This window comes from Ochotona curzoniae, unplaced genomic scaffold (genome assembly GCF_017591425.1).
Source record: "Ochotona curzoniae isolate NIBS_2020 unplaced genomic scaffold, NIBS_Ocur_1.0 contig_430, whole genome shotgun sequence".
NCBI lineage: Eukaryota > Metazoa > Chordata > Mammalia > Lagomorpha > Ochotonidae > Ochotona > Ochotona curzoniae.
In genome coordinates, this window is record NW_024466219.1 from 13,588,246 (window position 1) to 13,613,798 (window position 25,553).

The following is a 25,553-nucleotide window of genomic DNA, read 5'->3' on the forward strand; positions in this document are numbered from 1 at the left end:
GCTGAATGGAACCTATGGGGATGAGTAGGGAGGGAAAGATTAGGAAGAGGGAGAGGAAGAGCTGGGTAACCCCACGGACCCAGGAAAGGCACTGGCAGTGCCCAGTGGGGCAGCCAGAGCGCAGTGCATGGTGTGGAGGGTTCCCCTCCTCTTCCCGGGCTGGCCCTCCACCCAGGCCTCCCTGACCACAGGTACCTGCTGCGTGCCCCCCCAGTGCCTGTCTGCTGATGTGCCCAGCCTGTGCCCAGCATGCCGCCCTCCATCTCGGCCTTCCAGGCCGCCTACATCGGCATCGAGGTGCTCATCGCCCTGGTCTCCGTGCCTGGCAATGTCCTGGTCATTTGGGCTGTGAAGGTGAACCAGGCATTGCGAGACGCCACCTTCTGCTTCATCGTGTCACTGGCCGTGGCTGACGTGGCTGTGGGAGCCCTGGTCATCCCACTGGCCATCCTCATCAACATTGGCCCTCAAACCTACTTCCACACCTGCCTCATGGTGGCCTGTCCTGTGCTCATCCTCACCCAGAGCTCCATCCTGGCCCTGCTGGCCATCGCCGTGGACCGCTACCTCCGCGTCAAGATTCCTCTCCGGTGAGTCCCTGGTGACTGCTCGAGGGACAAAAGGTGGTGAGCAAGACCTCAGGGCAGCACCCCCAGGCACTGTGGTGCCAGTCTGAGCTGAGGCTGGAGAAGCAGGCAGAGGGACCGGAGATCTGTGGGAATAGAGGCAGCTGGCCAGGCCTGCGGTAATGATGGGGGCATTCAGAGGGGCCGCCCAGCCAGGGTTACGCTGATGCTGCATGGGAGTCAGCTGAGTCTTGCCGGTCCCTGGGAAGGTATGGAAATGGAACAGAGAGCTGGGGTCTGAGTAAGCAGCCCCAGGGAGCTGGGGGAGCAGCCTCTCCAGGGAGATCCCCAGGCTGGCTTCCTGAACTGTCGTTGGCTCTCTCTTATCCAGTGTTTCTGTGCCAGCCAGACCCACCCCCGGGCACCGTCCTGCCCAAGTCAGTCAGTGGGCTGATGGCTGCTCCTCGGCTCACACTTAGGGGAATGCAGTGGCAGGAAGAAGTGGAAATGCTGGTGCTTGGTTTTAGCATTCCTGTTTGCTTGCAAAACCACGTGTGCCTGTCCTTGCCCGGCACGGCTGAGGTGCATGAGCCGCCTCCAGACAACATCGGGGCAGGTGGCCTGATGGTAGCAGAATTCAGCGTGGGTGTCCAGGCCATATGGGACTTGCCAGGCCATAATCTCATCACCAGGCAGTGCCTGGGCCACAAAGTGCCAGCGAGAATCTGGGCACACTGCCCAGGACTGGCCCTGCTGGGACACTCTTGGGAGGCATGCTGGCCCTTGCTTTAAATTCTTGTCACCAGCAGATTCGTTTTCTACTGGGGAGCTCTGGCCTTCGGCAGCATCTGCCATCCCTAGCGTGGCTTCCATATCTGGATGTAGGGCCTCTGGTCTTGCTTGGCTGTCTGCCCAGGGAAAGCACCACATCTCTCCCTTTACATGACTTCCTAAGACTTTTTTTCCACTCTGATTCCTCCCTGATTCTGGAAGGGGATTGATAGAGCAGGAGCTGACAGAGAAGGCTGGCCTCAGATGTCCTGTGCAGGAGGTTGGGAGCCAGCCGCCACCCAGTCACACACCTGCTGTCTTGAGGCCCCGTGCCCAGAAGCTAGGAGCATCCGGTTCTCAGGGGGAGGGGCACTAAAAGCTGCTGCTTGGGCCCTGTACACTTAGCTAGCCGGGGCTTTTGTGTTGCCATTAGCTCTGGGTCAGTGCCAGGCTGTGTGGAAGAAGCTGCTGGTCCCGGTGCCTTAGCAGCAGGGCTGGGCCTGGGAGCCTGGACCGTTCTGACCCAGAGTGGCCGCATTGGGAAAGTAGCTCAGATGAGCAGACCTAAGAGGGCTGCTGAGAAATCTGCATGCTGTGTGGATGCCAAGGCTGGCCAAAGGCCTGGCCCTGCTGGGACAGTGGGCATGGGCCCTGCGGGGCTGGTGCTGGCTGTACCAGGAGCTATGTTCTGTGGGCCGAGGCAGGAGCAGGCCCAGAGGCCGATTCAGGTCTCTGCGTGACTCCTGCTATAAATCTGTAACAGTGTGACTTTAGGAAAATCGCTTATTTAACTTCTTTAAACTTTAATTTCCTCACTTATGAAAGGAGGCATTATATCAAGCACTTAGTATTATGCATGGTGTATTATACACAAGCCACAAGTGTATAAATTTATGTTTGCAGATTTTTTATTGGATTTATTTATTATTTATTTGAAGGCAGAGTTACAGAGAGCATGGGAGAGAGAGAGCACGAACAAGTGCTAGTTCACTCTCCAAAAAGTTTGCAGTGACCAGAACGGGGCCTGGCCAAAGCTAGGAGCCTGGGACTCCATCTACATTTTCCCCATGGGTGGTGGCAGGGCCCCAAGTACTTGGGCCAGCTTCCGCTTTCTCAGGAACATAACAGGGAGGTGGATGAGAAGTGGAGCAGCTGGGAGTTGAACAGGTGTTCATATGGATGTTGGCTTCTCAGTGGAGAGCTTAATCCCTGCACCACAGTGCTAGCCCCCTTTATTTATTGCAATACTAGTATGTATTTGTAAGTATTTATTTATTTGAAAGGGAGAGTAACAGGGAGAGAGATTGAGAGAGAGAGGTTTTCCATCCACAGCTTCACTCCCAAACTGGCCGCAACACCTGGACAGACCAGTTGGAAGCCAAAGACCAGGACCCCTTTCTAGGTCTCTTTTACGAATGGCAGAAGCTCAAGTATGGGAGCCAGCACCCCACTGCTTCCGAGGCACATTGCAGGGAGCTGGAGCAGAAGTGGAGCAGGCTTCTACTCTGATGAGCTGGTGCTCTGAAACGAGATCCCGACTCCCAGAGCAGCAGTTTAGGGGGCTGCACCACAACAGCAGACCCTGTTGTCACAGCGAGGCCCCGTCCGCAAACCTTGCCACCCCCCACACTCATGCTCTTATATGGCAACATGAATGCATACACACAGAGCATGCTCTTATATGGCAATCACATGCATGCACACACATACACATGTGATCTTTTTTTTAAAGGCAGTTTTACAGAGAAGGAATACTATGATCTTATATGGCAATGTTGGTGCGTACATGCAGTATGCTCTTATATGGCAACACACATGTACGTGTACACACACCATGCTCTTATCTAAACATATACGTAACATGCTCTTATCATGCTGCACACTTCCAGGCTGCTCTCAGTCCCGTTGTGTTACACCTGGATATGTTTTCTAACCTTTAGGGGATCCTTGGTACCTCGAGGCCACTAGCTGGGCGGTGACTGCATTGTGTCTGTTTCAGCACATTCTTTAGGACAGCCAGCTCATGTCCTGCGTGTAGCAGACACTCCATAAATAGCTGACTTCCTAGAGTGTGCCTGGTTACTCCACAAGCTGGCCTCCCACCCGTCTAACCTCTGACCTTCTTGCTGTGGACCTGACCTTCTCGGACCCTGACCTTGGCTGCCCCTGTCAGCCCAATGTGCTCCGTGCTCTGGCTGCGCCTGCCAGGGGGCGTCCCTTGCCCCACTGACAGTCAGCTTCACTCTCCAGGCAGGGGTCCTTGCCAGCCACTTCCCAGACCACTGCAGGTGGAACTTATGCTGTGCTCCCAGCTGGGCCCCTGGAGACAGTAAGAGCCTTCTGGTCTGAGATCCCAGGCCCCAGCAGTGCTGGCAGGTGTAGCTCTGGCAGCGGGCCTTGGCGAGGCTCGTGAAGGGCATCTGGACACAGGTGTCAGCCTGCTGCTCACAAGCCACAGGACGCGGCATGGTTTGGCCAATTAACCACAAATTGTGTTTCCTTCCACTTGGCGGAAAGCAGGGAGAGAAGAGAGACTCATATGGAGTATGATCCACTTGCAATGTTGTGGAAGATTTATTTTATTTATTTGTAAGGCAGAGTAACAGGGTTGAGGGCAGTGGAGAGAGAGAGAGGTGGAGAGAACAAATCTGTTGCTCACTTGAACTCCTTAATGGCTGCAGACACTGGGGCTGGATCAGGCCAAAGCCAGGAGCCTGAACTCCATCCAGGTTTCCCACCTGGGTGGCAGGGGCCCAGCACTTGGGCCATTTTCCTCTCCTCTGCCAGGCATATTTGCAAGAGCACTGGATAGGAAGTGGAGCAGCTGGACTCAAATTGGTGCACTAGTATGGGATGCCAGTGTTGTACACGGAAACCTAACTGCTGTGTCAATGCCAGCCCAACAAAGTTTTAAGAAATTCAGATTGTTAATTCATCAGTGACCTGTGTGAGGTTATTTACATGTAGTTTGGCTGTTATGCGCATGACATACCCACAGGTGTTATTTATGTGAAGTTTATATGTTATACGCCCTTGTACCCTCTGCCCCCAGCTCAAGGGTGTCTCTGTCCCCTTCCCCAGGGCTTTCTTGGTGGCACTCTGGTGATCTGGTGCCTCTGCCGGGGGCTGGATGGGGGGATGATCTTGTAACAGGCTCCCTGCTCAAGCCTTCTGGGAAATGGTCTACAGCTGGACATGGCTAGGGGCATGGAGGGAAGTGAAGGACTGCTGTGTGTCTGAGCTTGACCCTTGCTATGTGGCTGGCCAGCCACGTACCCCCTCAGCCCTTGCCTCACCATCCAGCAAGTGAAGGGGTAGCATTGGAGGTCTCTGGGATCCCGTCCCCGCTGTGTGTAGTGTGTTGGCTCCCGAGGGTTCCGTGCTAGGCACAATGCTGTGGTTTTTGATCTGGACCTCATTTGTGGCCGTCCTCCCATAGAGGTTGTTGCTATCCCACTGCATAGACAGTTCCTTAGAGACACTGAGGTTTGAGGCTGGGCTGGGTGGGAGGGGCACTTGGCCCCCATAAGCAGCTTTTCGGGAGCCAAGGCAGCTCTGGCTCTGGGCCTGTCTACCAGATGCCTGCAGCCAGCAGCCTTGACACATCGTCCATCCTGAGATGCTGTGGGATGCAGCAGGCGTTTCCTCTGGCTGTCAGGAGTGTGATTTTTTCCTCTCCTGTAACCTTTGCCAGTGGCCTCTGTGTGCTCCACCCTGCCTCCGCCCTCCCACCTTCACCCAGTGGGCAGCGGAGCCCCTGGGAGTCCTGCCTCTGTCCACAGCTGGACGCCTGCCCACGCAGGCTGCTGAGCAGGGAGGCAGGGCAAAGGAACCTGGCAGAGGAGGGTGTGTTGGCATTCATGTGGCCAGTGCCTGCTGTGCCCTGACCGTGGCCAGTAGCTGTGGTTTCTGAATAGGTGTCTGCTTTCAGCAGAGGTAGGGGTCTCTCGACCCTCTGTGACAGGTCTGCAATGGGAGATGGGTGGAGGCAGAGGATTCCAGGCCGGTGGAGGCTGGCCCAAGGTCATGGGTGGGACATTAACTCCCTGCTTCTGCTGTGCAAGTCTGCTTACATCTGTGGGTGCCAGAACCATGTCACTTTGTGCTGAGAAAGGTTACGGCTTTACTTGAGTTAGAGACAGCCAAGGAGCCTGCTGTGCCGGGAGCAAATGCCTGGATTGGTTTCAGGGGTGCAGACTTCCCCAACTGGCGTTTGGCCAGCTTCAGGAAGTGTCTGAGTGCGCTGTGCGAATGCAGGGGGTGTGGTCAGGCTACCTTCTGGAAAGCCCCTTCCATCCAGGGGTAAGGGGAGGAGCCACAGGGGTCAAACGCTGTAGTTTGGACTTGACTTCTGAGCATCATAACTCAAGGAAAGAATTTTTAAAAAGAAAATGGAGGAAAGAGTAAAGGTGATAGGATCTCCAGGGACCCAACCATCTACAGAGGGCTCCTTAGCATCTGGAGGTTCCAGGAAATTTTCCCACGTGTGTACATACATATGGGTTTGTTATTTTTACATATTGAGAACAGCTCCCTGTGCGTGGTTTTAAACCCCTTGGACTCAGCATTATCAGCAGGTGAGCTGCTTGACCACTGGACGAGGCTCTCGCCACCACACCACCCTGGGCTGTGTTATGTTTCTGCCTTCCCCACCCTCAGCAGATATGCGGCTGATGTATGCTTCTCTTTTCCCATCAGTCTGGTCCAGTTGGTTTTCTATTTGCTGTTCCTCTCCCTGGCCTCAGCCAGCCCTAAAGGGCTGGGACTCCACATGCTTCCAAACCCCGTGCCTCTCACACCTGGTGGAGTAGGCACGCTAGAAACATGTTCTCTATACTGACCCTGTGACTCCTTGCAGATCATCTTTGATGTAGGGTGTTACTGATTTTTTTTTTTTTAAGATTGCAAGACACTTCCATCACTCACCCCGTCTGTTGGATCAGAGCTAAGGCCAGAACTCTTGTTAGATGGCATAACCTCTGTCTGCAAGGCTTATTTATTTTTTCATTTTAAAGATTTGTTTATTTATTTGAAAGTCAGAGTCACAGACAGAAAGACAGGAGAGGAAGAGAGAGTGAGGGAGATCTTGAATTTACTGGCTCATTCCCCAGATTTTGTCATGGCCAAGCACCCAAACAGAAGGCCATTTTCTGTTGCCTACCAGGCGCATTAGTAGGATTAGAAATGGAGCAGGCCGTACTCGAACCAGTGTCCATATGGGATGCTGGCATTGCAGGTGGTGGTTTAACCCCAGGCACCACAACGCCAGCCCCTATAAGGGTTTTCTGGGGAGGATAAGACGAATTCCTGTTCTTCCAGGGCATCCTTCCCCAGCCCCATGTCAGGGCCTGAAATGGTCCCCACACTCAGCTCCTGGTCCCCTAGGCCTGTGTGTCATGGATTTCTTTGCCTCTTGGTGAGCAGCATGGTGGAAGGCTAGAGTGTGGTGCTCCTGGCTTGGCCCCACCTGACAGTGAGGGAGTAGTGAGCAGTGAGGGAGGAGGCTGAAGGGCCCCTTGAACCTCAGCCTGGATTGTTCATGCCCGGAAGAGGCTCCCAGCTGTTAAGCAATCAGAAGGCTGGTGGTGGCTGTGGGCCTGGGGTGGTGAGGATGGAGACAGGTGGGTGGGTCTTGGCATTCACATCCCTTTGGGAACACTGGCTTGAAGGTGGGAGTACAGAGGATGGGCAAGGGGCTTCCCTGACCCCAAAGAAGACCCCGTACCGCATTAGGTTCCCCCATGCCCCTCCCAGCCGGTACCCTGCGAAGGTAGCCTCTCTTCCCACCTTCCTCTCAACGGGTTGATTCTGTCTGTCCTTGAACTTTACTACATGGACTCAGGTTTGGCTTCTGAAGCTCACAGTGCTCCCCGGGATTCCTCCTCACAGAGTCCCCCTCCCCCTTGTCCCATCCTCCTCCCCCTCACTGTGCATCCTGGAAATCCCGTATGTGAATGCACCATGGCTTGTTTAGATTGGCTTGCATCTTGAAGAGCCGGTGAGTTTGCTTATGGGTTAGGAGGAGTTTACCTACAGGTTGGCTGTGAGGGAAGAGGAGTTGGCATGGACCCGAGTTTTGGTCTTGGGTTGATGGGAAAGGCTGCAGGTGGTACAGGTTTGGGAAGGAATAAAAGGAGTCAGGACTTAGCCTCATTGGAGCTGGGTGGGGGTCTAAAGGGACATCCGTGTGGTGTTGGGCATGTGATTGGAGGTATGAGGCTGGAGTTGGGTAGGCAAGAAAGATAAGAACCACTGACAAGGGACTGGGTGTGGCTGTGTGAGGCACAGTGGAATCCCTGAGAGAGGAAGTGAAGATGAAGGAGAGAGCAGGGGACCTGTGACTGAGCCTGAGAAGCTGGGAACCCCGGGAGGCAGCTGGGGGGGCTGCAGGATTAGCTGGATGTGTGGAAGCAGACCCCTGGCCTGTGGACCTAGTGAGGGAGCCTGTATGTGAGACAAGGACGACCTGGACAACGGCAAGGTCAGTGACATGGTGGGGCCAAGCCCTGATGGATCAGAGCACGGAGCAGGCTGCAGGAGATGTGGGAGGCGACCTTTGCTGGGGGCTGTGTTTTAACACCAGGAGGTTGGTGTGTTTGCTACTGGCTGATGGCCCTGGAGGGAATAAAATCCTCACAGGGTGTGGGTGGGAGATGAGGCGGGGGCGGAGCCAAGCGGAAGCTTCCTGGTGCCACTCCCTTTGGACTGGAAGTTGGGGGACCTGTGGTTGCAACATCTGTAGGGTGCGGAGGCTGGTGGAAGTTCTTGTCTGATTGTTTCAGTTTTCCTGGTGAGGCAGAGCACCGGAGAGGGAGGACACGGGGGGGGGAGGGGGGGAGGGGTTACAGAGAGCAACAAGTGTGACACAGAAGTTCTTCAACAAGGGGGCTGGTGCCCACACACAGGAAGTGCAGCCTCATGGGGTGGGGTGGGGCAGGGTGGGGTGGGGAATGACTTGAAAGGCCCCCTGGAGTTTGCAGTAGATCTGGTGACACCCCTGTAGGTGTCTCAGCTGCCCTTTGCAGCTCCAGGCACCAGGGCATGGAGCAGGCAGAAGGCTGGATCCAGCGTGAAATCCAAAGTGCCGGAGTCCCCGACAGGATTAGGTGTCTCCTCTGGGTCATGAACTTGGCTGTGATCCCCGCCCTTGCTGAATGTGGAGGCCAGTGGGGAGAGACACCCGGAGACCTGCCAAGGAGCAAGTAGCTATGGTTACAGCTGGAGAATTTGAGGAAGGAAGCAGCTGCTGGTTCTTCTTTGGGGCAGGTTCTTGTTGGCGTCTCCTGAACCCTGTGCTGACACCCAGAGATTCACAAGGGAGCTTCCCACTCCTGGGGAGCTTTGGGAGGGCCTGGTAGACTTTGTGGCTCCCGGTCAAGAGTCTGGATTTCATTCCAAGTGCACGACAAAGCCTCTGAGTGGCCCGAACAGGCGATGACATAATACAAATTGCGTTTTAGGAAGGTCGAAAGCCCTTGGTAAAATATTAGCAAATGAAATCCGGTGATACAAGAAGGGTAATCTATCACCACCAAAAAGGGTCTGTCCTGTGTCTACAACACTGCTTTCCCATTAGGAAAATCAATGCGTGTAATTCATCGCATGCGCAGGAGAAGGTCACGCAGCCCGGTGCGGGCGGCATGGGTGGGAGTGGGGTGAGGCAGCACATGGAAGAACAGTTGGCCTGGGAGGGGGCAGCGCGGGTGCAGCAAGCTGGTAGAGCCTAGGTCTGTGAGCCTTGGAGCTGTCTTGGAGAGGCGTGGATGCACAAGGAGGAGTTGTGCACCTTGGGGTGCTTGACTCCACGGTGTGGGTACCTGTGCACGTCTGGAGCGGGGGAGAAGTAGGGATGGAGACGGGGTGCAGGAAAGGGAAGCATATCTGGGTCACATCAGGTGCCAGGTGGAGGTGACATGTTCCCGATGCCCGTCCCCGTGTATCAGGCCTGTGGCCCTGAATTGTCTCAGTCTCTGGCCAGGTGTCCCCAGACCTCAGCTGGCTCCTGGGCCTCTCTGCTTGGCTGACTTTTCCCAAGGCTTCCAGCTTTTTCAGGCTGGGACGGCGGTGCCAAAAGCTCCCTTGAGCTTCCAGAAGATGCCAGGGCTCGGGGCCTGTTCAGGCTGCATTCAGAGCAGAACTCAGCGGCTCCTACACTATCTAAGCAATCCCCCAGCTCCACCCCTTGTCCTGCAGTCCTTCCTGTGACCCTGTCACCACCTCCGGAACCTCAGCCTATCCTGGGGGGCCTGCTTCATGGATTGGGGCACCCCATGCATCCCGACACTCAGGTCTCTGAGCTGGCTCCCAGGCGCTGGGGTAAAAGTGCTGGTTTGGGCATCTGGGGCTAAGTCATCTTGGGTAAGATGCTGCCTGAGTGCCCGTCTCCTCTCTGGTAGGTCAGGCTTCTCTGTCCCTCCCTCCTAGGGTAGCTGGGAGCTGATGGGTTCCCCTAGGAGCTGGCATGTCGTAAGCCCTCTGCAAACGGTGTCTACTGTGGCTGTGGAAGGGCACAAAGCTCATGTTGCCCCAGATGCTGTGTGGATGCTGTGCTCCTGCTATGGCTGGTCAGGATGGGGTGGGACGAGCTGTGTGGGTGCTGTGCTCCTGCTGTGGCTGGTCAGGATGGGGTGGGATGAGCTGTGTGGGTGCTGTGCTCCTGCTGTGGCTGGTCAGGATGGGGTGGGACGAGCTGTGTGGGTGCTGTGCTCCTGCTGTGGCTGGTCAGGATGGGGTGGGATGAGCTGTGTGGGTGCTGTGCTCCCGCTGTGGCTGGTCAGGATGGGGTGGGATGAGCTGTGTGGGTGCTGTACTCCCGCTGTGGCTGGTCAGGATGGGGTGGGACGAGCTGTGTGTGCTTGAGGGCAGGGTGTGGTTCTACCTGTGCCTTGTGCCTGGCACCTAACCTGTGCCCACTGACACTTAGTAGGTGGTTTATTTGGTGTCTGTAGAGGGCAGGAATGGGTGCGTACAGGAGAGGCCAGGCCACGGTGGCTCTGGGCGCTGAGGGGGATATGCATGCTCTTGTTCATGTGTGCCCGCACACACGTGTATGGCCCTCTTGTTTCTCTAAGTCAGTAGCGATATTCTGGGCCTCCACACCTGTCATCCACCTGCTCATTCAGTGCCTTGCTTCTTCAGTCTGCTTCCTGCTTGTGTGTCTCACCCTCAACTTTCACTCCTCAGTGTGAGAGCAAGGTTTACAGGTTCAAGTCCATTTGAGGATGCAAGGATTTTCCTTAAGGGCACAGAACCACACTCCTGGGGCAGACAGGTAGGAGACCTGAATCAGCCTGGCCCAGCAGCAGCAGGTCCTGGTGCACACCCTACCTACCTGCGCCCACACCTGCACTGTCCCTGGCTTGCTGGCCAACCACTTCTTAACACGCCGAGGCCTTGGAGTGGAGATTGGCATGAGCAAGGAAGCTGGCACCCAACCACTGCTTTCACACCACATCCGCATGCACGCTCATCCCCACACGTGTGCACACACAGCTATTCCCTTCATCAGAGGGAGAGTCTAACTCCTCGTTTTTCACACTCCACTCAAATGATGTCTTCCTTGCTTTCCTGTTATTCACTCAGCTATCTGGGCTTCCTTTTTTTTTTTTTTTTTTAAGATTTATTTATTCCAAAGGCACAGTTACAGGAGGGAGAGACAGAGAGATTCATCTGCTGGTTCATGCTCCAGATGGCCACAGCAGTCAGGGTTGGGCCAGGCTGAGCCAGGAGCTTCATCTGGGTTTCCCACAGGGAGCTGTTGGGTCATCCTCCACTGCTTTTCCTGGGTGGATTAGCATGGAGCTGGAGGGGAAGTGGGGCCCGTAGTGGGCTCTGACATCTCAGGCAATGTTGTGTGCCCACCTCCCATGCTTCTTTGTGGAGCTGTGAGGTATTTGGGGGGACTCACTGAGTGTGGGGTCACAGTGGTGGCTCCAGCAGCTGGATTCACCAGGCCCTGTGTTAAGTCCTGATTTAATCCTTGCATGGGTTTATGAGCAGTGCTTCCCATTAGTCCCCATGGGAGGAAGCTGAGGTCCAGAGACTTAGCAGCTTCCCAGCAGCCACACGAGTGCGAGGGCCACCAGAACCACTGAGTAGACAATTGCCCAGAGGAACAAAAAGACTTGAGCCTTAATGCCAACACTTCCTGTTGGGTGACCTTGGGTGGACCACATGTGTGTGTATGAGGCGGGGAGCAGGGCTCAGTTTCCACATCTGGAGAATGGGCAGGTTTCTAAACCCTTCCACCAAGGGTTTGTGCGGGTGGGGAGGGAGGAAGGCTTCATTGCTCTGTGCCCATGCCCTTCTCCCGTCCCATCCTTGGCCCACGTGCCTGGCACTGAGGTGGAGGAGAGCTGATGAGAGAAAAAGAGAGAGAGAAGGGTTGGAGCGGCTGTGCTGCAGGCCTGGCTGAGGAGCAGGGGGAAGAGCTGAGCCTGTCACACCTGGGGCTTGGCAGGAGGGCCTTGATGATGGCTGTGGCCATGCTGACTGTGGAAGGTGGGCGGGAAGCAGCCACGGCTGCCGTGCAGGCGTCAACCCCAGATGATGTGCAGCTTCAGGCCTGGAGCTGGGGATCCTTTCAGGGTGCCTGTCCACTGTGGATGGGGAGGGGACGTTCGCCAGTCCCCGATCTTCCCATCAGCATGGGCCCAGGTCTGACTTGGTCTGCAGTGAAGGTTGAAAAAAAAAATGTGCAAGAGCAGTCATAGTGAGGCGAATCCAGGGCTGGGGAACCCCTCCTGCGCCAGGGAAAGCTGAGCCTGGCACTAGGGGGGACCAGGGCTGGCGTTGGGGTGCCTGACACTGGACCTAGCTGCCCTGCTGCCCACTGGGACAAGCCACCCACCCCTCCCCTTGGCCTGAACCCTTGTCATCCAGGCCAGCCCAGCTGCTCCCTGTAGCCCAGCCCAGCCCCGCCCCTTTCCTAGTCTGTGCCTTTGTCCTTGTCCTCCAAGCCTCAGTCTCCCGGATCTGTAAATGGAAACAATCAGATCCCCCTGGGAGAGGGTGGGAGGACTTAGCCTCATCCCTGTCATCCTTCCCGCTATCTGTGGGGCCAGCCGGCGCTCATACTGGTGGGGGAGGCGGCTGTGGCGGGGTTAGGAGGCATGTGAGCCCTCCCAAAGGGTAAGGGCTCACAGGGCTTTGTTGTGCCCCTGCTGTGGGTCCGGTGCCAGGCAGGTTCCTCCCTTCCTGCCTCGGCTTCTCTGGGCACACAAGAGGCTGCCTGGCACCCGAGGGTCCCTGCTGTGTAGGAGAGAAAGCCTTGGGGGAGGAACAGCAACCCTATGGCCTGTATGGAATTGGGTGACTCCTGGGTGTGTGTTTCACTGGACTTGCTCATGCAAGGCTGACCTGCATTCCAGCTTACGGTGAAACGGAATCAGAGAGCTAAAGGGCCTTGAAGATGGCTGCTCAGCCAGGAAGTAGCAAAACCAGGATCGGGATGTGTGCCTGCCAGATACAAAAAGTAGACATCTCCCCACTGTCCTCTGGGGTTTCCAGGCTGGGAGCTGTAGCACCCCTATTTCTCCTAACCCCTTCCACCTGCCATGGGAGCTTTGAGACTCAGAGGAGCAGGAAGAGATCTTGCAGGTAATTGGGGATGTCAGCACAGGCTGTGTGTTTTGGGTCTGACCTGCTGCCGGCTGCCCAGATTCTGTTGGGCGCTGACCACGCTCTTCCAGCTCCAGAGCCCGCGTGGCTGCCTCATTTGCACGGCTGCCTCCGTCACCAGAGCTGGGGAGCTAAATCTGGAGGTGTTGCTAGCATCACGGCGGCAGGAGCCATCCCACGAGGTCTGTGTAGGTGAAAGGGGGAGGCGGCCCAGCAGGCCCCATGCAGGAGCCTGGGGTACAGCCCTGTATGCGTGTGTGTTGGCAGGAGGTGGTCCAGGCAGACCCTCCTTGCCCCTCTGATCTCATACAGCGAGGCAGGCACCTGTAGGTTCCCAAGGTGCCTCTGACAGAGCTGAGCTGACCTTTTGCTCCTCTCTGTTTTCCAGTCCTGGCTCCCCGTGCTGGGTGGAGCTTGCCCACCTGATAGGGCTGTGCCTGCCTCTGTCTGGCCTGATCCAGGGCCCTGTCTTTTTTTTCCCAAACAAGGGTGGGGTGGTGGTGGGGAGGAGCTATGTTCCCCACTGAGGGCCAACCACTAGTAGGGTCAGGCTACTTGAAGTGTGGTCAGGGGCCAGCAGCCCTGGCATCTCCAGGGAGTTGTCAAAGAGAATGCCGGGTCCCACCCTGGACTTGCTAATACATCATCTGCATTTGAAAAGGACCCTAGGTGACTCAGGCCCTGTGAACGCACAGGGCATGCCTTTGCATTCTTCAGGCCCTTGTGGGGGACTGTGGGAGCAGGAAGCAGAGCCTGGCTTGTAGATCTCCAAGCTGGACCTGCTTCTTCTGCTGTGTGGGTGGGATCTGAAGTCCCATGCAATATGTTACCTATTAATCAAAATTCTTTGAAGATCCCAGGAAACAAGGCTTGATTTTAGAGGCGGCTGACCTAGTGCTGCATGGCCCTGGACAAGTCTCCCAGCCTCATGTGTGCAGGTGGATGTCCCCCAGTTCCACCCCAATCGCAGGCTGGCTCTGCAGAGAACCCAGGAGAGAAGGCACAGGCAGCCCAGTGCCAGAGGGTAACCACGGAAGCCCCGGGAGGAGGCGGGTGGGGCGACGCTCAGAGGAGACTGAAGTCCTGATCAGAGAGCCAGGCCCTGCAGTGCCCTGCTTCTCTGGCCAAGCAAAGAGCAGGCCCCAGTCTCGCAGGCTGGGTGGGGGCAGGGAGAATGCAGTGCCAGCATTGGGGATCTGAGGGACTTGACCTAAATTGAGGGTGCTCATAGCTGCCCCAAGGAGGCCAGATACTTCCTTGCTCGCCACCACCCATGAGCCCCCTGCTGCACCTGTTCCTGGGGGCTCCGTGTAAGTCCTGCTGGCTCCTGGCCTGGTTTCCCAAGGCCCCTCCCTGTTGGCCATCCGCATCCCTTTTTCCCCAGCTCCGAGCACTGTACTTTGAAGTTTTCGTGAATGGTGGCTGGAAAGAAAGGCTTTGATTTAATCAGAGGCCTCCTCCCACGCATACATCATAGAGATTCCCTTCTCCTCCTCCCACTCCAGGGTCGAGACAGACCTGACTGACGGATAGGGCTTTGCACGAATGCAAGAATCGATTGGAGGAGTTTATTGATCCACCTTCAGAGAAGCTGCCTTGCCAGCCCCTGCTCAGGATGCTGTCAATAACAATGTCCTGCTCCCCTGTCCCAGTGCAAAGGGTGGGCCCCGGCCAGCCCCAGGGGAGGACAGGAGGTCCCCCACCTGCACCTGGGCCTGGTGAGGAGAGGGGCTGGTCATACAGCAGGTGGAAGTGTGACAACACCCCAGCTGTGAGCACCTACTTAGGTGGCTCACAGGACTGGGGCTGGATGATGGAGGCAGAGAATGGAAGTTTCCGGAACTCCACAGGAGGCCCTTCTGCTGGCCTGGAGGGCTGTTGTTGAGATGCACAGGGAGCCTGGGTTGGCTTCTGCTCACCCTGGCTTGCGCCGCTCGCCACTCGTGTTCCAAACAGCGGTCTCTGCTGAGTTCTTATTGGCCATGTCTGCAACGGCTTCCTTTTGCTACTTGGTTTGCTTTTTCTTTTTCTGCATCTCTGGTTTTAATTGAGCATCCAGTGTGGTTCCATTCATGGCACCCCCCCAACCACTCCCATCATATCTGGGTGCCTGCCGTGGGCCAAGTACCACAGCAGGTGCTAAGAAGACCCCACGGAGCCAGATGTGATCTTGGGGAGCTTGCAGCCTGGGATGCCCGGAGAGGCAGATCATTTTGCTGATCTGCCTGCATGGGATCAGCCCCACCACCATGCAAGAGAGCTGGTAGCCTACTTCCTGCTGCACGTTGCTCTGGAATAGGGAGCTGCGTCTTACCAGTGTGAGCCTGGGTACCTCCCACTTGCCACCGCATCTGGGTTACTCCTACACCAGTCTGGCCTTGAGTTGGGGCAGACGTGAGGCAAGGGACTGTAGGGGTGGGCTCAGCTATTGCTGCACTTCCCTGGGTTTGGCTGCCTGGGAAGGGCAGGTGTGTGTTGGGGTCTGGCCCAGATTGTCGTGTCAATGCCCCTGCACAACCATGAGGCTGGCAGGGACACAGGTGCAGAACATCCAGGGCACTTGCTGGCCACTGGGCATCTTTTTCTTTTAAGGAACTTCTTCAGGGTATCCCCATGGATGTAGGGTCCCAAGGACTTGGGCCATTTGCTTGTACCTTCCCAGCTGCTTTAACAGAGGCCTGGACTGGACTTGAACTGGCACTCTCAATATGGGATGCTGATGGCTTAACCCGCCAGCCCTTCTGCCTGGGCTTTGATGCAGTAACCTGGACTCAAGTCAAACTCAGGGTTTTCCGGTTGTGGATGGGGATTCCAGGGTGCGGAGACTCTCCAGGCTGGAGAGCTCTCTCCCTGGCCTCCTCCTACCCCCTGCCTCCTGCTCTGGCTTTTCCAGAGCCAAGGACCAGCCGCCATGAGCCTCAGGGGGCCCTGGCAGCATAGGGTGGTGCCAATAGGAGAATATCCCTGGTCCTGAAGCACGCTGTCCTCTCAAAGCTGGGCATCCCCATGGCCCAGACCAAGGCAGGGCTGGGAGGGGCACTACCTGTGGGCCTCTAGGCTCTGGACACAAGATATTCCACCTGCCTGCTGGGCCCCAGCCACAGCAGCTGCCCACGGATTGTTATGGAGTCTGCACTGGGACTCCCCAGTGAGGCTGACTTCAGTTCCTTGGCAGGAATAGCCTCCCACTTGGTGTCCAGAGAGCCATGCCTTGTCCCAGGCCACAGACTGCAATTGTGGAAGCTGCCACATGACTGCCTGTCTTTCTGCACTTCATTCACTCATTTCCTCTCTCCATTCTCACTGCACTGGTTTCTCTGTGCTTCCCAGCCTGGGCTGTTTCCTCCTCCCTGGGGGCACAGGGCTGGAATGTGGGGTTCTTTCTACTGCCTTTTGGAGAGGGTTGTGTGCCTCTCCCTAGGCAATCCCTTTCCTCGCCTTGCTGCTCTCACTGCCCCCCCCCCCCCTCCACAAGGAGGGACTTAGGATGTGCCAGAGCTCAGCCCAGGGCAAGGGTCTCACTCAGGCCAGCTCACTCTGCTGGTGGTTGTGGATCAGGATGCTGCCCCCAAATACTCCTACAATCCACCAGGTGTTTGATCCCTGGCATCCCTAGGTGCAGCCCACTCAGGGTCTTCTCCCCACCCCTTGGTAGAGGCCGCTGTCAGCCCATGAGGTGCCAGCAGCCCTGGCAGCTGTGGCAAGCTGCATCCACTGAGCCCCAGGGCCAGGCTCTTTGCATCACTGGTCACCCCAGAGAGGCCCCCGCAGCGCTGCCAGCCGCTCACAGGTCATTAAGTCTGGACACAGCTGGGAAGGGGTTTTTTTCCGTCCCACCGGATGAGTCAGAAACAGTCTCCCGCAGTAGGTGGGGCCATTTGGCTGTGGGCCTGCCTCTCTCCATCACCCCCTTTACCCTGCAAGTTGCCAAGAACCAAATCTCACAGCAGAAAGGGGCCAGGGCTGATGTTTGGCTTCACCTTCCTCCCCCAGGACCACCTGTCCTCAAGGAATGGGAGCTGTGCCAGCCCTGCAGTGGGCTCCTAACCCCCTGGAAAAGGAATGGGGATTAGGTGAGCAGCCTTGGAAACCCTGTTTCCTGCACACCCTGCCAAGCCCCTCACCACACTCCCGCCTCCAGCACACCCCCAGCTCTCTGGGGGCCATAGGGCATACCTGGCAAGGAAAGACCTCATCCTGGGGCCCACAGGGCTATAGCAGTCCGGGTGATGTCAGGTATCCTTGTGATCTGGAAGCTTGGGTGCCCTCGCAGAGGGGGTGGAGGAAAGGAGGGGTGGGACTCTGGCCTTGGACGTGGCCCTGCACCTGCTCTTCGGGTCTGCCTGGCGGCCAGGCCTCCCCGGTTAGACTGAGCCTCTCTCTGGAAGAAGGCCTGTGTTTCCTCCTCTGCTCCTACCTGGTGAGTGGGGTCTGAAGGAGCGGGCAGGGCCAGTGGTGACTCAGAGTGGAGGACAGACATCCCAATTGAGAGAACTCAATTGTCTTCTCCCAATCAGCTGGGAGTTAATTGCCAAGGCCATTACTCTGAGAACGTAATCAGTTTACCCAGCTTTTAGACCCCTCCTGTGTCACCCGGAGGGTGGGGCTGCAGACCTGACCCCTCTCAGGAGGATGGATGGTTGTTGTTGGAGATAGTAGGGGTGACCCCCTGGGCTGGAGAGGGCAAGAGTCAGGGTAGGATTCCCAGGCCCCAGCTCTGCCACCCCCAGACTCCCCTGGGCAATGTTACTGTTAAGTGTGTGGCCTGAGAGTGCGCCCAGTGCCTCTGATTGTATCTAGTTTCCTGTTTTCCTTTGGGAGGAAGCGCCTCTCTGCAGGAAGCAGTTTATTCATCTGAGAGCCTCACTCCTCTCCTTGCCGCCTGGCCAGGGATCCAGGCTTCCAAGGCTGCAGGGGCCGAGGTCCCGGGCAAGGAGGGGACAGGCAGGGTGAAGCTGGACATGAGAGTTCCTTCTTAGGCACAGACCAGGGCAGGGATGATGTCAGGGTCCCTGGGCCCCTGGCCAGCCCTCTGTCCTATTTGCCTGTACCAGGGCCTTGGTGAGGAACAGGGAGGACTACACTCTGTTCTCAGCAGCAGGTGGGTCGTGTCATCCCCAACCCTGTCCTCAGACAGGCCACACCAGTCCTGGATTCTATCTTTGTGTCTCAAAGGCAAGGTGGCTGACTCGGGTCTCTGGGGTGGCCTTGCTCTGGGAGACAACACTGCAGGCATCTACTTACCTCCGAGGGCTTTAACGCCAAGAAAAGCCACTCAGCGGGTAGCAAGTTTCCTGGGAAATTAGCCACAACCAGAAGCCACCGGAGGCTGAAGGGCACAGGCAGGACTGGAATGCTGGCAGGCTGCGGGGCGGCACACAGCTTGGGAACCTGTGTACCTCAGCTCTGTTGATGGTGGCAGAGGTGTCTCTCCTACACCCTGTCTGCTTGGCATTTCTTGGCTCATGAAAGAAACTCTTGAGGGCTCCGGAGCCCATCACACCCTCTCCCATCTCATTTCCCTGTTGGATACATCCATCCCTGCCTGCCTAGGCTCCGTGCGGATCACTCCACAGCTCTGTGAAGTCTCCTGCTGTGGAAGTCACTGCCCAATGTGTGCAAGAGCAGCCCTTCTCCGAGGCTGTGGACAGGTTAGGCCCCGCCTGCATGCACAGGCCCAGGGATCCCCAGTGGAAGTGACCTTGGTCGTGTAGGCCTGGCACCGGGAGGAGCTGGGCATGCTCAGGACAGCTGCTGGGGGCTGGGGAGGGGGAGGCATAGGGCTGGCAGCTCTGGCCAGGGCAGCCCCTGCTGGTCCAGACTCAGTGCTGCTGGTTGTGTTGGTGGCTGACTGTGGCCTAGTGGCACTTACTTGCTGCTGCATCTCCTGCGAGGCGCTGATCCCTGCACCCTGCTGTCCCTTGCGTCTGATGCAGCAGGGGATCCTGGCAGCTCCCAGCGCCGCCGGGGACACCGGGGGACGCCGACAGCGCCAGGGCTCTGTAATTGCCTTGGGGCTGGGGCCAAGCCTGGCTAATCTGATTGTGTCTAATTGAGCAGCAGCTGTTTAGTCCTCAGCTCTGCTTCCCTAAGCTGTGCTCCTGAAAGTTTCTCCGTCAATCATTTCCGAACACACAGACTCGTATATTGGTTAGCTCGTGTTTGCGTGTAATCACTCATTCATTCTTTCACATGTGGCCGCTGCACGGTGGTATGGGGGAGTCAGGCGTCCATCCTGGGGGTGTGTCACGTGCCTGATCCTGAGGAGCCTGGCAGAAGGAGTCAGGGAGCCTGGGGGTGCTGCCGCCCCCTCCCTCAATGGTTAGCATGGTACCCGGCAGCTACTTTGCTTCCTTCCCTCCCTAGACATCCACTGCCAACTCCTGGGTCCTGTTCGTCCCCAGCCCCTCCCAGATGGCTCGCTGGGCTCCGTGGGCCTCCTCTCTTTCCTGCCGCTGATGGAGAATGTGGGTTGTCTCTCCCGGCTGCTAGCTTCCTTCAGGCAGCTTCCCCACGGTCCCTCTGCCCTCGGTGGTTGCCCTGCCGGGGCTGTTCCTGCCTACTGTCAGGAGCCCCCCCACCCCACGCCTGGGTCTCCGCTTGGTTGGCTCCTGCCCCACAGTCTCCAGGAGCAAAGGTGTTCCCTGCAAACCTCACTCCCTGTCGTAGTTCTGGATTGTCTTAAGATTTGTGTTGGGCATCTTGGCTGCCTACCTCCCACCTCCCGGACAGAGGGGGCACCTGTTTTTTTCCACGTTTCCAAGCCAAAGCTTTGGAGTCCCTGCACCTGCAAGGTTCTTGATGAACCCCTAGTTTCTGAACAAAAGAGCCAGAGCCCCAGCCAGCCAGGAGCCCCCAGAGGGACCCTCAGAGAGGCTGGACTTCCAGGGAGTAGGAGGAGCTGGAGGTCAGTCAGGGATGTTGAGGCTCCCCCCTGCACCCCAGCACAGCTCCAGCCTCCCACTGCAGCTTCTGCCACCTGTGTCTTCCTCGTCCGCTGGCTTCCAAGTGGCAGGCCTGGGCCCAGCGTGGGCTTTTGTCTCTGCGTCTTCCTGGATGAGTGACCTTAGACACGTTTCCCTGTTTCTGTGGGTCTGTTACTGGAGGCAGCAATGGCTGTAAGAAAGGGACACAGTCCCAGGGCTGTGCTGAAGCCAAGCAGGTGGAAAGCAGCTGCAAACCTGAGCTCTCATCTGCATGGCTGCCCTGTCCCCCAGTTCCCTGTTTGTCTCTGAGCCCTTCCTGCAGCAGCCCCACCACGGTGCCCTGGGATGAACCCCTGGCTGCCTTGCCGAGCCTGCTTTGGACGTGGGAGCTGCATCCACATTGCGCATGAAACGTGTCCCTGCTGCCAGCCGGACCAGCTCTTGGTGGCCCCAGGTGGAAGGGCTCAGCAGCAGCCCCTCAGCTCCTTTCCACCATCTTTGTCTCCTTCTTGGAGTCCCACCACCCCCTAGCCCAGGGGCCTGGTCCTTCCATGCTGTTATCATCAACAGGAAGATACTGCCCAGTGAACGCATTCTCAGCTGCCATTAGCTTCACCGTGGCTTTGAGGACTAACACACAGGCAGGGCAGCTGTGTCCCGAGCAGAGGTGTTGGAGGGAAGGGGGCAGAGGCAGACATGGGGCTGTGCCTGGTTCGCTCAGTTGTTTGTGTCTGGAAATGCACGGCCCCGGCTGTGGATGGCTCCCTCGGGGGCTCTACCAGCCCTTCTCTGGCTCCCCCTTCCACGTCTGTGCAAAGCTCTGGTCCTGGGGTCAGCCAGCTCTCTGGCTCCTTCCCACCATGATCCTTGGGACTAGGGAGGCCTTGGGCATCTGCCTACTGCCTGCCCAAGCCCATGTGCATGCGCGCCTGCTCAGCTTCCCTTTCCCACATGCCAGAAGAGGTGTGTGGCCCTGCCCTGTCCTTCCCATGAGAGCCCGCCCCGCCTCTGCCAAGGTCTTGGACCTGGCCATTTCCCAGCAAGGAGAAAATAGCAAGAAAAACAGATGGGAGCTGATAGCCTGTGCTGCAGGGTCTGCTGGGACGTGGTCCTGGAGGAGCCCCAGGAAAGCTTTAACCCCGGGGCTCCAGGCAGGCGGAAGTACCAGGGAAGAGGAGGGGAGGGCGCACCCTACAAGCTGCCCCCTTCCCTACCCGAGACCTACTCTCTCTTGGTAGGCCCTGATGGTCTTCAGGCTGAGCAGCAGCCCCAGGGTCCCGTGGTGCACCCCGGTCGCAAGCAGGTGTCTTCTTCCAACAGCTCCCCCCCCCCCGCCCACACACTGCCCCTATAAAGTCCCCAGGCCAGGGACCATCCACACCTGAAGTTTCACAGTTGGCCTGGGGTGCTGGAGGACTGAAGCCAGACTACATTTGGAGTCTAAAGCTCTAGGGAATTCTGCTATCTGCTACGCTGGCTCACAGGTGGCCGTGGTCACCTGAGTTATGACCTGGACAGGGCTTTGTCTGTGAAAAATGTGATGCCAACCAGAGAAGTGCTGGACAGTGGGGAGGGCAGGAAGCAGCCCTCCCCTTCCTCCCACTGCTGGAGCCCCCTTGGTCCTGGCCCGGCCCTCCACATGGTAACACCAAGGCAGTGTCCTGTAGAAGGGCCCACGTTCCTCTGGTCTCTCCCAGAACACTACCCTCCTTGTCATCTTCTTTGCTTTACTTCTTTGAAAGGCAGTGAGATGGAGAGGAAGAGAGATACAGAGAGAAAGCCATCTTCCATCCTCTGGTTCATGCCCCAAATGGCCACAATGATTGGGGCTGGGCCAAGCTAAAGCCAGGATTCCAGAACTCCATCTGGGTCTCCCACATGAGTGGCAGGGGCACAGGTACTTGGTCCATCTTCTGCTGCCTCCCAGGATGCCTTAGCAGGAAGCTGCATCAAAAGTGGAGCAGCCACGACTCAAACGGGGGCTCCTGTATGGGATGCAGGTACTGGGGCTGCAGCTCAGCCTGCCCTGCCCGGAACTCCTTTGGTGGCATTTGTGTGCTCTGCTCTGTGTGAGAGAATGAGCTTGTCAACAACAGGTTCTGAGCAAGGGATTAGAACAGCCCTGCGTCTATGTTGGCTGAGCACACAGAGGTCTCAGAGTTGTCACAGGAGCGAGTGGGTGTGGGGGAGTGGTGGGGCAGAGATAGAGTGGTATCAGCAGCTCGTGGCTCCCGGAGCATCTGCCCTTGGCCGTGTCCTTGGGTCCTCAGACAGCAAAGCAAGTCTTGTTTTCCAGAGCAGGGCAGGGGCTGGGGGTGGTGGGGACATGTTGAGCTGACTAGTGGCAGACCCGGTTCCAGAGGTCCCTGTTGGTGCTGGAGGCCGTGTCTGGCTTCTCCCACCCTGCAGATTGTCACCCTTCTGCCCACCCCACAGCTGCACAGAGCAGGAGGGCTAAGAGTGAGGCTTTGTAACCCCGCTGGGACCATTGACCAGGGTGCCAGGGACCTCATGCCCCATCACCAGGAGGAGAAAGCCACCCATTCTGCAGGCTGGGGACTGGGAAATCAGGACGCAGCTCCCCTGTCCTGCGGCTCAGGAGTGAGGCAGGACACTCTGTCCACCTCCAGACACCCCCAAGGCTGTCCTGGAAAATAACAACTGGGCACGCTCTGATGTTCTGTTTTGCAGCCGCTTCTGTGTGTAGAGCCAGGTGGCCCCAGCCCTTGGCACTCCCTCCAAGACCAGTGTGTGTGGGCAGAGGATGCGATGGTGCTAGTCGTGCTGGCCTAGAGGGAAGCAGGCAGCCCATGAGACAGAGAAGAACTCAGGCTTCTGGGAGGGGAGGGGCCAGCCCTGATGTTTCCGTCTTGTCTGTGGATGCTAATGGGGAAGCCCTGCCCCCTGGCAGCTTCTTATGGATGCATGATGGTCTGCATTGGTCTGTGTGCTTCCTGACTTTCCTGTGTGAGCAGAGAACAATGCCTACCGCACCGAGCACTTGACAAGTGTTTGCTGAGCTTGCACAAATACATGGAAGATTCTAACATGCTGCAGAGGCTTGGTGAACATCATTTTTCTCTCCTGAGAATCATTCCTGGTCAGCACAAGGGCATAGAGCTGGCTATTTCATTTTTATTATATGTTTTATTTATTTATTTGTAAGGCAGTGATGGGGAGGGGGAGAAAGACTAAGAGAGGGTACTTTTATCTGCTGGTTTACTTCCCAAAATGGCCACAATAGCCAGGGCTGGACCAAACCGAACCAGGAGCCTGGGACACCAGCCTGGTCTTCCACGTGGGTGCATGAGCTCCAAGATGTGGGCTGTCCTCCACTGCTTTCCCAGGAGCATTAGCAGGAAGCTGGTTGAGAAGTGGAATAGCCAGGACTTGAAGCAGTGCTCATATAAGTTGCTGGCTGCCTATGCTGGTTCAATGTGCTATGCCACACACAGACCCCACCAAAGGGTGGTTCTTGACATCTACCTGTTAGGGTAATGGGAGCAAAGATGGAGGTGGAGATGGGGCACTGGTATGGGCGGGGCAGATGGGATGCGGTTCAAAGAATAGGGGTGCAGGAAGGTTTGCTTGGGACACATGTGTGGCTGGCCCCAGGGGAGTAGGGGCTGCTAATCCCCTGGCTGCTTTAGGCAGGATAGAAAGGTGAGGAAGCCAGGGGCAGTGCTGTCAGCTTCTGCCAGTCCTGGACCACTCACAGGGCTGAACCAAGTCTCATTTCCTCATCTGTGAAATGGGCCAGTGCTTTCAGTGCCCAGAAGGGGCTATGGCCAGGCTGCAATGGGATGAGTGACAGAGGGTGTGCCCCGCATAATGTGAGTGACTTTCTCTTGGTTCTGAAAGTGGCTCCTGAGTTACCATTCATTTGGGGTCCATTTCCATGCAGAAGAAACGAGCCAGTGCAGCACCCTATATCTGAGGTGCTGTACACACACCCCCCCCCCACCTGCACACAATGCCTTTCCCACTCACTGGGCCCAGATGGGGAGGGGACCTTCTCTCAGGGGTCAGGTGAGGCTCCCCAGGGACCATTCCCAGGTGACTGGGGGTGGCGGTGCCTCACCCTCTGCCCTCCTCATCCGCAGGTACAAGACGGTGGTGACCCCACGGAGGGCAGCGGTGGCCATCGCCGGCTGCTGGCTCCTGTCTCTTGTGGTGGGGCTGACCCCCATGTTCGGCTGGAATAACCTGCAGGAGGTGGAGCAGGCGTGGGTGGCCAACGGCAGCGTTGGGGAGCCGGTGATCAAGTGCGAGTTTGAAAAGGTCATCAGCATGGAGTACATGGTGTACTTCAACTTCTTCGTGTGGGTGCTGCCCCCGCTGCTGCTCATGGCCCTCATCTACCTGGAGGTGTTTTACCTGATCCGCCGGCAGCTCAACAAGAAGGTGTCGGCCTCGGCTGGTGATCCGCAGAAGTACTATGGCAAGGAGCTCAAGATCGCCAAGTCACTGGCCCTCATCCTCTTCCTCTTCGCCCTCAGCTGGCTGCCGCTGCACATCCTGAACTGTATCACCCTCTTCTGTCCCACCTGCCACAAGCCCAGTGTCCTTGTCTACACCGCCATCTTCCTCACACACGGCAACTCGGCCATGAACCCCATCGTTTATGCCTTCCGCATCCACAAGTTCCGCGTCACCTTTCTTAAGATCTGGAACGACCACTTCCGCTGCCGGCCCGCGCCGCCTGCGGTCGCAGCCGCCACTGCTGCCGAGGACCTACCAGACGAGCAGGAGGGGAAGCCCAAGGACTAGGCACTGCCTGCCCTCTGCTCCCCCACCTGAGCTGTGGAGGCCCCAAAGAGAGATGGAGGCTGGGGAATGGGGTGCTTCTCCCAGGAGTACACCCCTGCACCCTAGGGTCCTGGGGACGTGGTGGGGAGGGAACCTGCAGCCTGGGCCAAGAGCAGGGTCTTGAGCACCGTCCCCTTCTTCTGGGGACTGAGCAGGGCCCTGTGGAGGCCAAGAGTACAGAGGGACTGATGGGTTTTTTCCTGAAGGGGGTCCGGTACATAGGAGGGGCGTGTCTTGGCCTTGCTTTCTCCCTTCCTCTGTGGGAGGAGGCAGCCAGAAGCAGCTAAGGGTCAGTAATCAAAGAATCTCTGTCCCTACCTCAAAGGGACTCTGCACAAGGAAGCCCAGGATTGCACCTGGCAGGGGCAGAAAGAGTGGGTCCAAAAGTTGTTTCTGACCTTAGCTTTTATTCTCCATCAGCCCTTGAACTAGGGGCAGGGTTCGCACCTCCCCATTGTCCCACCCCTCAAACCCCTCCCCCAAACACATACACACAAACACACTAGGAGTGTGGAGTGCTGGGTGCTGGCCTCACACAACCACTAGGCGGCAGCACCAAGCCCTCCTTGCTCTACTGTCCCCTGGAGGAGCCTGGCCCCAGTGGGAGTGCCATGGGGGAGTGTGGTGGTTTGTGCAACCCAGTGCTCACTGGAGCTGTCGTGGGGGGACAAGTGGCAGGCTGGAACCAGCTGGAGGAGACCATTCATGAGAAATGCTGGGGATCAGTTGTGGCTCAGTGTGGAACCTTTAGGGGTCTGGGGGAAGCCTGGCCTGAGACACCCTTTCTGGCGCACACGATTGTGGGGGGGAGGGTATCAGGCCTTCCTTCTGTCGGGGACTGGGTGGGAGGCTGCAGGACTAA

At 57.3% G+C, this 25,553-nt stretch overlaps 1 protein-coding gene across 1 annotated transcript; it reads left to right on the top strand.

The window, feature by feature from the left end:
* Nucleotides 1-249: 249 nt before the first annotated feature.
* ADORA1 (adenosine A1 receptor) lies at nucleotides 250-24,652 on the top strand. The gene is made up of 2 exons (XM_040985790.1): nucleotides 250-590; nucleotides 23,986-24,652. The coding sequence occupies exons 1-2, from the start codon at nucleotides 250-252 to the stop codon at nucleotides 24,650-24,652; spliced, it is 1,008 nt and encodes a 335-aa protein (XP_040841724.1).
* Nucleotides 24,653-25,553: the final 901 nt, after the last annotated feature.